Source organism: Anguilla rostrata, chromosome 17, assembly GCF_018555375.3.
Source record: "Anguilla rostrata isolate EN2019 chromosome 17, ASM1855537v3, whole genome shotgun sequence".
Classification (NCBI taxonomy): Eukaryota; Metazoa; Chordata; class Actinopteri; order Anguilliformes; family Anguillidae; genus Anguilla; species Anguilla rostrata.
Window position 1 is genome coordinate 12,325,538 of NC_057949.1, and position 12,883 is coordinate 12,338,420.

A 12,883-nucleotide genomic window follows, 5' to 3' on the forward strand; every position below is an offset into this window, starting at 1 on the left:
AACATAATATATAAGGGGGCGGGATCATCCGGATGCTGTTTACACGTCTGAGAAAGGTCCGCCCGATTCAGGGTTGCCAGGTTTGCCTACGGATTCAGGTGTTATATACACCGGACAGATAAATAAAAGCACGATAAAATATGACTAAATAAAATCTGTAGATCGATTTCTACAGGCAATAGTAAAAAGTGTCTTAGGTGTTTTATTAAAGGGATCAACCTAAACAATATTACCCTCCCTTACCAACCTGCACCAGGACTACGTCCAGGTGTGGTTGCGGGAGAGGGAATTTAACTCGGGGGCCCGCCGACCTACACCCGACCGAAATTTTTTCTCCCAGCTGCTTGTCATCTCCCTCTGTGCTGGCCTGCCTGCTTCAGCCATCAGACCTCCTAGTTGCTTATCCAGAATGCTGCCCCTCATCAGACATACAAGCTCTACAGGCTCAGTCATGTCACTCTCCTTCTCAACTCTCTCCAGTGGCTACCTACAGTGCCCTCCATATTTAGAAAAACTACATTTTTTTTTGGATGTGAAGCCATTATGATACTGAAAAATAGGGAAAACAAACAAACAAAAACTGTCAGAGACCAAAATCAACTATTTTGAACATCATTAAGAAGAAAGAGAGTATCGGTGAGCTTAGTAATCCTGAAGGGCCTAGTAGGCCAAGGAAGACCTGTACAATTGATGTCTGAAGAATTCCCACCATAATGGAAAAAAACCCCCAAACACCTGTCCCACAGATCAGAAACACTCTTCAGGAGGCAGGCATGGATGTATCAGTTACTGCTGTCCACAGAAGTCTTCAGAAACAGAACTACAGAGGTGACACTGCAAGATACAAACCACTAGTTAGCTGCAAAAACAGGGTGGCCAAGTTACAGTTTGCTATAAAGTAACTAAACGTGCCTGCAGAGTTCTGGAAAAAGGTCTTGGCAGAGCATCACCAGGGAGAATACTCAGCACCTGGTGATGTCTATGGTTCACAGACTTTAAGCAGCCATTGAATGCACGGGAAATGTAACTAACCATGACTACTTTCATTTACATAACATTAATATGTCCCAAACATTGTGATGCACTGAAGTGGGGACCTAATTTTGGACCTGCACACACACCCACACATCACTTCCCATGATGTTTCACAAATAACTATGAGCCACAGTATCAATTCAACATTTATCCATGCTGCATGGATGCTGAATTGGGTTTTCTTAAATTATATTCTGATTTCTAAGAAAAATACAGAAAACCTTACAATTCCATGTAACACACGCTTACCAGATGGTCTTGGAATGCAGGAGTACTTTTAATCCTTTCATGAACATAAAATACTAAATTTGCTTATGTTGTAACATCCTGGAAAATGCAAAAGTAAAAACCCAAGTCAGGAAAATGCATAGAATAAGGTAACATAGTCAGAGAGGTTGATGAATAAACCTTTAGTTTGACTGAAAAAATGTTTTGCTTTGTGAAAACCTTTTTGTTTTTTAATTACAGACATAGACAGAGAAGACCTTCATAACCTGTAAGCTCGTTTCAGATTATTTTAAATTATATTATCTATTTAGTTGTCTGATGTAATTATCATAAACGCACAAAGACTGCAAAAATGGTCTGCTGGATTCTCCATAGATCTACACCAAAACACTACAGTAAAAATGCAATCTGTACAAAACTGATCCTAAAAAACAGAACGTTTTCTTAACATTTAAAAAAAAAAAAAAATCAGAACAAAAAAATAATGATAATTCACCAGTCACTCCTCTGGTAACAAAAAATGCAATGATTTAAAAATAAACTCTACAGTAACCTTGTGGCTCCTGGGTGCAGACAATGGGCCTCCTTCAGTAAATATGCGTACGATCGCATTTGATCGTAAACGGTGTGTAGGAACGTTTCCATGAACATTTCGCGCATTTATCATTTTTTCCCCTTATCTATGTTCATGGCTGTTTCCTTATACACATCACATGAACAGGATCTCAAATAAAAGTTACTAACAGTCGGCAATCATCATCTCATACACCTATGATATGCACAAAAACAAAGGTCTGCACATGTACTGTATCAGGAATCCCATATTGGTTTTCCTAAGGAACATTTTTAAGAACAAAAGTAAAAATAATTTTAGAAAAGTTCTGTGAATGAGGCCCAATGTGTGCAAATGTAGTATAAACAAACAGTTCATACATCAGAAAAAAAGAATCAAATAAAAATGAGCAAACAGACAGGTAGGGATGTCTCACCAGACGTGCGTTCAAGATGATGAACGTTTGTGCCGAACTAAGTTTGCGGCGAACAGTTAATGTTGAACGATCTTAAATGAACATTCCATTTAGTTTCCACCAACGCATTTTTAATATCAAATGAATGCGACTAAACGGAGGTTCATTTCGCACTGGCTTCTGCAATATTACATGATGGTCCTGACATGACAGATATTATATGAGTACACTCTCTATTGTCGTTCAGCGCAACCAATGAAGCGGTCTGAAGAACTGAGCTATATGCTGAGGAAGTCATCCCTCGATATGCTGATTTTACTTTTCGCTCACATTTCAGGATGAAACGGGTAACCTTTGTTATCTCGTTGTCTTTCCTGTCAGCAGTCTTTTTTGTTCGCTGCGCGTTAGGTAACGTTAGCTAACATTCGTGGCAAACAGGAAAAATATTAAATGTATTTGAATATGTTTGCGAATTTTAGCTAACGCTCGCCACCTTGAACGCAAGTCTGGTAACATGTGAAAGCAGATCAGACCAAAGTATCACAATACCATTTCATAAATGTGGTCTTAGGGTTGATCGTGAGATTGCAGGTTAACTGAGCATAATCTTGTAACCTGAGGCAGTTCAGACTAACATGGTACAGCAGTAGTGGGCACAATATGAAAATGTAAACAAAAGTGGCTTGATGTCAAATTTGATTCCTGTCTGAATCCATCACCACGATCAATCAATCAATGTTTTTTTTTTAGTCTCTTAAATTTTGTAGTCACTGTAGCTTCTAAATACTTGAGCACTTTCGTTGACCTTTGTTTTGAGTTGCGAGTCTTGTGACTAATGCAGTCAGAAGTGACTCAGAGACTTGCATCATCTTTTCTTCCTCTTTTAATGTTGATGTTGACAATGAATACACTATTCTCCTTTAAAGGCAAAAGAACACATTCCACATGAGTTGAATGTTCTGTCCATCAGCGTCTTGAAAATGAGGACCAGGCTGCACCTGGATACCCTGCAAAAGCCGTGAAACCAACACCAGTCTCCGAAGTCAAGGCAGCACACTTTGAAAAATACAGCCATATAATCTGAAGGCAGAAGTGCTGCCTAGAATTAATCTCCATTTCTGGAAAGGATTTTTACAGTCAACTATCTTCTTTTAAGTTGCTGTCGCAGACATACATCTATATTTACAATTTTCCTTCTGACAAAAAATTGGCATTATTGATGAATGGCATGACAGCATAACTGTACATAAGAAAGGACAATTTTTTAACAAGGAATCAACTTTTCTTTTTTTAAATATCCAAGGTCATTATTGAGTGACAGTGTTTCAAGCTCCTTGTCATCTTCCTGTGGCAATATTGTCGGGTTAGGGCAACCCGGTTTATTCTTTGTGGGGCCGGGGGGTGGGGTGGGGGGGGGGGGGTGGTTACCCGGGTCACACAAAAGAGGAAAAGCCTGTGGCGGGAGTCCGGGAGCCAGGGTCGGGCTGTCCGGTTGGGGTGTAAGCCCCGCCCACGCTGTGGGTGGTGACCACAGTCTGATAGTAGGCGTCAGGCTCCGCCCCGGCGCACTCCTCATAGGCGTAGGCCAGGGTCTGCTTCAGACCCTTGTGCTGCCGTTTCCACGAGCCGTAGTAGGCGGGGTCAGTCATGTAGTGGTTTACAAACGAGTGCTTGGGCCGCTCGTCCTCGCCTTCGCTGTCCGTGTCCTTTTGGGGGGGGGAGGGAGATTGGAGGGACGGAGAGATTAGAACAGGGCACCCCAAAAGGAGAACACTTTTCATCAAAAAAAAAAAAAACGAATACTCCTCAGACTCAACTCTACGGTTAGGAATGGAAAGAACTTTTGGCCCTCAATGGCGATTTTTAAGTTTTTCTTTCTCAAGTGCAAGGTTTTGTGTGTTTATTGGCAAAGGGAAGCACTGTAAAACAGATCTCTTTCTTTCTCTTTCTCTCTCTCTCGCTCTCTCTCCCTCCCTCCCTCTCTGAATTGGATTTTTCAGAGCACTCGTCCTGTGCTTCCGCCACCACAGTCACATCAGTGGCCGCTTTTGCCAGAAAAACGTTTCGGCGGAGTCGAACGTGCCGAGCAGGCCGGTGCCGGCGAGCGCTCCCCTCTCCCGGCGCGGGTAGCCGGCGTTGGGGCCGGGCGCCTGGTTTTTGGGCCCGCCGCCGTCTCGCCACGCGGGAAAGAGTGTCGGGCGGGGAAAGGCAAATACCTCCAGTTCGGTGACGGCGGCCGGCTTCTCCGTCAGCGACCCGCTGTCGGTCAGCGCCGCGCCGTTGTAGTTGTTGCAGATATCCTCGTCAGAGTAGCGCAGTCCTCCGGGGCTCGGCCGGGGCGGGGACCTGGGGGGGGGGGTCAGGAGGAAAGTCGGTCACCCTGTCGCTATTAACGCCCAGCCGCCTGCGTCCTAGCGCCTCCCTGACCCGTAAACTGGCAGCTCCTTATTGGCGCACGTTGTCGTTAGATAAGAGCCCGCAGACCTCAGCGCACTTAGAAGCTCTGAGCTCATGCAGCTGGCTACCGCCCAACTTCCTCTGACCTTGGCTCTCAGCCACACGTGTGACATCAGCTGAAACACCTGTCTGCGGATAAAATGAGTCACACTGCTGCTGATCCAGGAACAGTTTCAGGAGCTGAACTACAGAGGATGTGAAGGATGTGTGCTTTGATAGAGGAGATGGTACCTCAAAGTTGAGCAGTCGTTGTACGCTGGCTAGCTTAAGACCGCGTTTTTTCATTCTCGTTTCAGATAGAGCACAGCACAAGTTAATGTGTAGTTAGTGACAACAATACACCCATCAAGCTGTACAGGTGTACTGTTTGGTGAGTAAGACATATATCATGAATATTTTCTGTTAGATGAAGACAGGTTACGATACTTCAGGTTATTACTTCAGAGCAGTACAGAAAAAACCACCATTAGATGTGTGGTTGGCCAAACATTCTGCAAGTTCAGGTTGCTATGAGAATGCTCATTTCAGGCACAGCTCACTTACAGCCAGGGAAGATGACTGACAACAGGGTTCGTGATAAGCGAGTACGTAGAGTTGCAAAATGGCTGTCACTCCTCACCTGGTCCCATTCTTCTTCAGGAAAGAGCTTTTGACATTCAGCCTACTGTTGAGCTCTAGTGCTGTAAAGCCTCCGTTGTCAAGGGTGACGGACTCTTCTACTGTGGAAACGGCTTTCCCTGCATTGATAACAAAGGTGACTAAGCACATGCTGTAACACTGCCAACAGCCTGAACAGCAAGAACACGCAACACCAACACTGCCACAGCAACCACGACCGCATACACCAAAATACTTATTTACTGGTGTCTATGAATCTTACCCATGACAGGGCAAGCAGCATTGTCTCCTGAAAATCACTGTGAGTGACAAATAGTCGATGACATTTTTTTAGATGAATTAATTCAGATTCCTTGTTTTCCTAAGAAAATGGCGGGCCTTATGATTTAACAAGCCCCGTTTGACTTTTAACTGCCAACCATCAGTCAATCATCAGACTGTTTTTTATTTTTGATTGTGAACATTGTGCTTTTTAATCCTTACACATGAAATCAGATCAGAATGGGAGGGTCAACATAAACTAAAGGTACAAGCAGAATATACCCACACTCGCTCACGCACGCACTCAAGCGCGCACACACACACACACACACACACACACACACACACACACACCTGTGGTGTAGCTCTTGTACTTCTTGTTCTGGCCATGCAGAACCAACCCAAAGACCACCAGCAGGACGAGGATCACGCCGCACAGTGCCACGACGACCAGGAACCACCACTCCTCGTAGAACGGCGCCTCCACCTGGGCTGTGCGCGTGCGCGCGGGCGTGCGGGTGGGCGTGCGTTTGGACAAAACAAAACAGCACCAGATTATTACGGGAAAACTGGAAGACATAGACAGTTCTACACCCACAGAGACTGACCCATATTTGAAATACAGTGAGCCAGCCGTCTGTCTGTTGCAGATCCGCTAGCTGTACTGTATGTGTCATTCTTTTGTCTGAGAAAAACTGAAGGATCCATTGGGGGGACACACAGTCTCCTGCCATGAATAGAGCCTTTTGAACAGCAGTTCTCCAAAGGACACAGTGTACAATATGATACAACAAAGTAAAAGATGCACGGAGGTGTTATAATCTAACAGGCATCAAGTAAGTTATATCCCAATAGAGACAACATACAGTGCAATGCAACACAATGCACAGGGGATATCACAAAATAAACCTTTGGAAAGTGCATGATTATCAAGCACCAGTAACTCAATCAAAAATTGCCCTCAACTCTGACTTACAATTTAATGCAAATCATTTTTTTCTTCACAAACGCAGTTTGGCGAGTTCCACAATTGGTAAAACTAACTCACCGAATTTAGTTAAGGAAAAACATTTATTCGATACAGGGCCAAGACTTTTGGAGGACATCTTTGTGCAGGCACGACATGTCTAAACAAAACCCTTTGCATGAGCTTTTTTTGAAGACTTGAACTGCTCATCCAAGTACTTTATTTATTGCCTGATTTATAGTGAATGTAAACACAGAGACTGACCTTCTATTTCTGAACAATAATAAATGAAAGAAATGTATAAATAAATTACATTTACAGCAGGCAGCATGCATTCACAATATCTCTAAGTAACCAGAGTCATCTGGTGAATTGAAAATGTATTCCTCTACAGTTGAGAAATAAATAAAGCGTTCTTTCAGTAAACCAGTGAACAGATATATATATAAACGAAACAAAAGAACTTGCTCTTCTCTCACGCACCAATTATTTCTATGTTTCTATCGTTTGTTTGTATACATGCACTGTAATTAACCTTGAGTCATGAATGCAATCACGGCAATTTAAACCCTTAATACCTAGTAATCTCTCAGAGGACAGTTAAAAACAAAGAGAAATTTGCTTTTACTGACATATCAGACTGTCTGTCCTTATTTTGCGCTGATTTAACAGAAGACTGTAGCACTCTTTGTCCGAAAGATGTCATAGAGATGATCATATCAAAAGATTCAAGGGTCTTCAACCCCATTCGGTAAACCTATGTGAATGCTCACATTTCCACACCCTCAGACTGTGTTGTGTAATACCAATGCCTATGTTGTGGAGTGGCTCTCCCCGATCCAATTCTTTTAACCCTTTGAGGAGTAGGTTTTTTGGAATGTTTTTTCAAATTTTAAGTCAGTGCTCTAGAACTCCATTGCTTTTAATTACCAGTAGTGATTGCTATGTCAGCATCATGTTCTAGAGCTAAGCATTAAGTTAAGAACATTCTGGTCACATATTACATCTGAAAGTGTTAAAGGGGAGAACCAGGAGACTGAGACAGCACTTAGAATGACTGAACACACAACTTCCTGGATGACTTGACACTCCAACCACAAGATCACTTGAGTGGGTGAGGTAATAAATTGATCTATAGTGTTTATTGTACTTGGATATTGTTATTTCCAATAAACTCATAAAATAAAAACTGAGATAAAGAGTTACAGTTTTAATCAAATAAAGAAAACAGAAAATAAGAATGAGCATAAGAGGTCACAAATGAAATAAATTAAAACCGAGACAATATTAACTGTATAATGAGTATAATGAAGTCTAATGAAGTGTTCTTAAAGAAGAGACATTTTTCAGGACTTCCAAAAAGACACTTGCCAGTTATGTTTGAAAACAATCTGAAATGGATACATTCAGGAAATTGTTTTGTGGATTTGGTGTAGTTTGGTTTGTGGACTGCTACTCAAACAATATACCACAACATCCTCCCCTGCTCACATAAGGAAATTTAAAGCCAATTATTAAGTCAATTTACCTCAATAATTGTCCAGTTATTACGGCATTATTGTGATTATTATTAAGACAATTACCGCAACACCAAGCAGCGCTGTGGTTCAGACCTACATTAGGCAAGAGCATAACAATTATTTACACAGCTTATTTCTGTTCTCTTGCCTAATATAGGCAAATTTGATTTATGGAGCTGCTTGGTGCTGAGGTAATGCATTCTCGAGATAAGGAGTCATAGTGTTTATCTCAACGGGGTTATCGACTGAAACGAACCCCGCCTGTAAAGTATTCCGTCACTTTACCGAGGTGCATAATGCACGGTGTCAAAGGTACTCTGGTTAAAGGGTGTGGAACAAGCGTTTCAGGACAATGCTGTTCTGTGCATTTGACTGCCATCGTTTACTGTCAACCGATTGCACGTGAGAATGACACACTGTTGCACATTTTTAGCCTAGCTTCGGAGCCAGAAAGCAGGAAAAAACAAAACACCAACGCCGTGTTTAATTAAGCACACTGAAACACCGCAGGTGGGAGGGAGCCTGCACTTACCCGACATGGCAGCAGAGGGCGCACTAGGCTCGCCGTAGCCATGCGAGTTCACGGCGAGCACCCGGAACTGGTAGCTCACCCCCTGCCTGAGGCGGTCCAGACTGATGGAATGGGACGTGCTGCTGGGAGGCAAGTGCTTCACAAAGGCATCCCACAATCCCTCATCTGTAGACAGGTGGAGGACGTTAAAGCACATGGCATCATGTTCTCGGACATCTGGACATTTTACTGAAATGTCCTTCTTTACAGACATTGTGCCCATGATAATGCAACTACTTTTAAAAATTATTACTAATGAAAAGTGCACAAGGCATTTCAACATGGAGAAACACCAATGCATCAATGTTTTTGTGCTTAAAAGGATGGCGGAGCTTATGTTCCTGAAATCATTTTGTTCGTAATTATTTACTGCCTAGATGCAGCCTTTGTACAGATGGCACTGTAATGCACATATAAGCTTGTGACTTCACCGAGATGACAGTAATAGATTTACAGATAAAACCAGAATTTTTTGGAAGCATGTTTTTCAGGACAGAAGCTTAAATCATTTCAAAGCATCGCCCCCGTCCCTAGTGATTACTGAAGAAAATCCCAGTACAAACACTGCTTTGATTTCTCCAGAAGAACAAGCAACTTCCCAAAAGTCCAATTTGCACTTGATTTATAATTTCAGATTTTTTGTATCGGTTCATTTAATTTAGCTTGAGGCAAGCCTTGAATAAATTCAGTGTCAGTTTTTAATACAATCAATTCTGCGCCTCAAAGTCTTTAGTAAATTTTAGGCAATTATATTTAGAAAATTTAACGATAGTAGAAATATCTATGTTCACCTGAAGGGCGTGCCTCAATCACATAACCTGTGACAGGCTCTGCCCCTGTATCTCCTGCCGACCAATGAATGGTGACACCAGAGGAAGACTTTGTGATTGACATCTGTTTTGGGGAACCAGGAGACCCTGGAGGAAGAAAGAAGTGCTAAAGTTGGACAGGGTAGTGAAAAGGACAAATCATGACATTTTGATTTACATTTTGGACTTGAAATGGTTTAGTGCCACAATAGGGATTTGGTCTGCATTGGTACAGTGAACATACCTGAGGCATGTTCACTGTACCACGTAATAGAGTGGACAAGACAGGCCAAAACCATTTTAAGGTTTGCTGACTATCTCTGGAAATGTTGCAAGTGTCAACTGCCACTTCCTTTGACCGGTCAGCTATGGTAAAGCTACAAATTATTATTCAACAAAAACAATGAGTTTCAGTACACTGCAAAGGTACCTGAAATGCATGCTAGAGTATTTCAAGACTAGTTCTCAAAGACACAAAAATAAAGCTAAGCTGTCTGTCACCATTAACATAATAATGTAAAAGCTACATTATAAAAAAAACTTCAAAAATACAGGGCTCCTTTGCCAAACTGTCTACTGTTGCATTCTGGTGAGTTTCCAAAGAAGCAACATCTGTGCCACTGATATAAAATGGCTTCCACTGCACAGCTCTCTCCTCAAAGGAGGATGAAATCGACGTAAGTTTTCCAAGTTCGCTCCCTCACCCACCCATGCTCCCGTAAGCTATCGACCGCCGATCGATCATCTCCCACGACTCCCCGCCGCTGCCCCCCCCCCGCATGCGGCACGACAACCCACAGGCGCAAGCGGGGTGCGAACGAAGCTTTCTCCCAAGAGGGCCCCCTCCCCCCCAATCTGTTCGCCCCGTGCCCCTCACCTTCCACTGGTCCCGCGGTAATGTTGGCCTCCAGCTCGGGGCCGAAGCTGATGGTCTTGGCCTGCACGCGGAAGCAGTATGTCACGCCCTGGGTCAAGTCTCGCACCTTCAGCCAGCGCTGTCGGTTGCCCCTGACATCCACGGTCACCACCTTGGTTACACCTGGAGACGGACAAATACACCATAGTCCCTGAAGAGGATGTTCTTTCAGCAGCTTGACCTGGCCAACGCAGGTTCAAATAACTACAGGAAATACACATAAATGACAACGTCATCAAAATATTGGCCTTTGCAGAAACACAGGGCTAAAGCCTTGCTAACATCAAAAGGAACATTGTTCCTGTATATTTCCTATATGCCTCATTTACAGAAAAGTACATTGGTCATTTGTCTAGAGTCATCCAGTGTACGCAGGTGATAACCACAACAAAACTGGAAAATAAATAAATACTGTAATGGCAGCTTTTTGGATAAACACTGGGCAAATGGTAGTTCAAATAGCTTTAGAGGGAGAAAAAGGGGAGCATGCAAATTACAGTCTGAAACCAGGCACTAAAAAAAATCTGTGGATTTATTAAATTGCCTTTATGCATATTGTGGGACCTGCCATGTTTAAGCCTCAGGTCATTCCGGGCTGACAGTCTATAGACTCTCTACCCCAGCTACAAATGGAGAAGGTCAAACCACTCACCGTGGATTGGAGCGGTTGGCTCGTACACCACTCTGTACCCCTCCAGCACACCATTGGGGGCTAGAGGCACGCCCCAGGACACATTGAGCGTGGTGCTGGAGACCTCCGAGAAGGTGATGAAGCTAGGAATGCTGGGAGCTTAAAGAGACAATGCACATTACCTCAATGCACATTACCTCAGGTTAGTAAAATAGCAGAAAAACATTACCAGCTCTACAACAAAATTAAAGACATTTGCATTTTTTACAGCTATTTTTCCTATCACCCTCAATATGGAATTCCCAGTTGCAACTGGAGACCTGCCTCGCCTGTCAATTTGGAAGTATGCACACCCGCATGGGCACCCCAGAATCATGTCGTCATAGACAACCCTTCAGATGAGCTGTTCTGCGACGGGCGTCCATCACAGAGGACAAGCGACTGGCACAGGTAGTTCGCAAGTGCTCGACAGACCAGAAGGAGGTGCTACTGAGGAATATCCTGACTCCAGGGGTCAATCATAGTCAGTGATCACAACAAATTTGACAGGCTTTGCTGCAAACCCTGCCCCCGCAAAGATAAAACTCACACAGGCATGCGTGACACATTCCCAGCACTGTCCCGGATCTGAACAGACCCGCGTATGTGCAAAAGTTCCACAGTGAGTCCGTCACGTGGCGGGTGCTGATCTGCCGGATGCGTCTAGAAAAACATCCCTGGCCTTGATTTGTATGTTGCAAGACAGCCGGAAGTTTGCGAAAGAGAAGACGGGGGTGCAGGGGAACGCCGGAGTTATCTGTTTGCTTTGTAACCGCAGTCCGCCTCAGCTTCCGCCCACGCACCCCCTTTTGTCTGGTATTTATTAACAAACCACAAAGAGACAGCTAAACTGACACCGATGTCTTTGTTTGTATTTATATCTGCCGTTTTGAAGTCTCTTGTGGGTAAATCGCTTTCTCAAAGGAATGCGCCCTTAGGCCCTTCAGATCCGCACAGAAACCACACATCAAAAGCCGCCGCTTTTTGTTTCCGAGAAACTGGGTCACATGGTTAAAAAGAGGCGGATGTGCACCGGAACCTGCCCAATTTATTTTCGCCTGACATGAATCACCGCCAACTGAAAGTACACCTCAGGCATGGCCCAGAGAGCCCACTCCATGCGGCTCGCAGGTCTGTCTGAGAAAAAAGGCCAAATGCTTGACTCTGTGCTCCAGTAGGGGGCATTGTATTGGTGTGGCATATGCCAAATATTGCACAGAAAGGCCCTATTTCCTACACTATAGGACAATGGTGTTTACGTCATGGCCCAAACTTGGTTATCATTTAATGACCACTGTGGAAAGCAATGTGAATTTTACAGGACTTTTGTGCTGGATCTCCTGATCCTATGCCATCCAGTGTTCTGAGATGGCTGAACAGGAAGGGGGCCCTATTGGGATAGGGGTTGCCAGATTAGACACGATTCAGCTGGCGAAGGCGGGGTGGTGCTCACCTGCCTGAAGGGTGCGGCCCATCCGGGGCTCGCTGAGGGGCCCGTCGCCGGCGGCGTTGAAGGCCGACAGCTTCACCAGGTAGGTGGTGTAGCTAGTGAGGTTCTTCAGCCTCACGGCCGTCTCGGGGAGGAACAGAACTTTCACCTTTTCCGTTTCGTTCTGACTGCCCTGCTCCCAGTAATGGATCTATTTCAAGATTAAAAGTGAGCAATCAGAGATCCCAATGAAACCTCCCAGTCAAAATGGAGTTCTGAAAAAAGATACATATCTATACTGCATTACCCTCACTCCTGAATTCAGAGCATGCCACTGTCATTAGTAAGCTCTCACTAGAGGCTTTCAGCCAGGAGATGTTGAAGAGCTCGTCCCTCATATACTCAATAATGATGCTCCTGAGCTCTGAAGTGAC

General features: G+C 44.0%; 1 protein-coding gene across 1 annotated transcript in view; it reads right to left on the minus strand.

Annotated features, from left to right (window-relative positions):
* Positions 1-1,291: 1,291 nt before the first annotated feature.
* The window catches only part of sdk1a (sidekick cell adhesion molecule 1a), a 281,598-nt gene continuing 270,006 nt past the window's right edge, over positions 1,292-12,883 (minus strand). Inside the window, exons 37-45 of the mRNA XM_064315729.1 lie at positions 12,474-12,660; positions 11,003-11,140; positions 10,312-10,473; positions 9,417-9,542; positions 8,587-8,751; positions 5,922-6,059; positions 5,308-5,425; positions 4,448-4,577; positions 1,292-3,937 (exon numbers count right to left, since the gene is read on the minus strand). Of these exons, the coding sequence (XP_064171799.1) occupies positions 3,665-3,937; positions 4,448-4,577; positions 5,308-5,425; positions 5,922-6,059; positions 8,587-8,751; positions 9,417-9,542; positions 10,312-10,473; positions 11,003-11,140; positions 12,474-12,660 (1,437 nt within the window). The 3' untranslated portion in view covers positions 1,292-3,664. The remainder of the gene's footprint in view (positions 3,938-4,447; positions 4,578-5,307; positions 5,426-5,921; positions 6,060-8,586; positions 8,752-9,416; positions 9,543-10,311; positions 10,474-11,002; positions 11,141-12,473; positions 12,661-12,883) is intronic.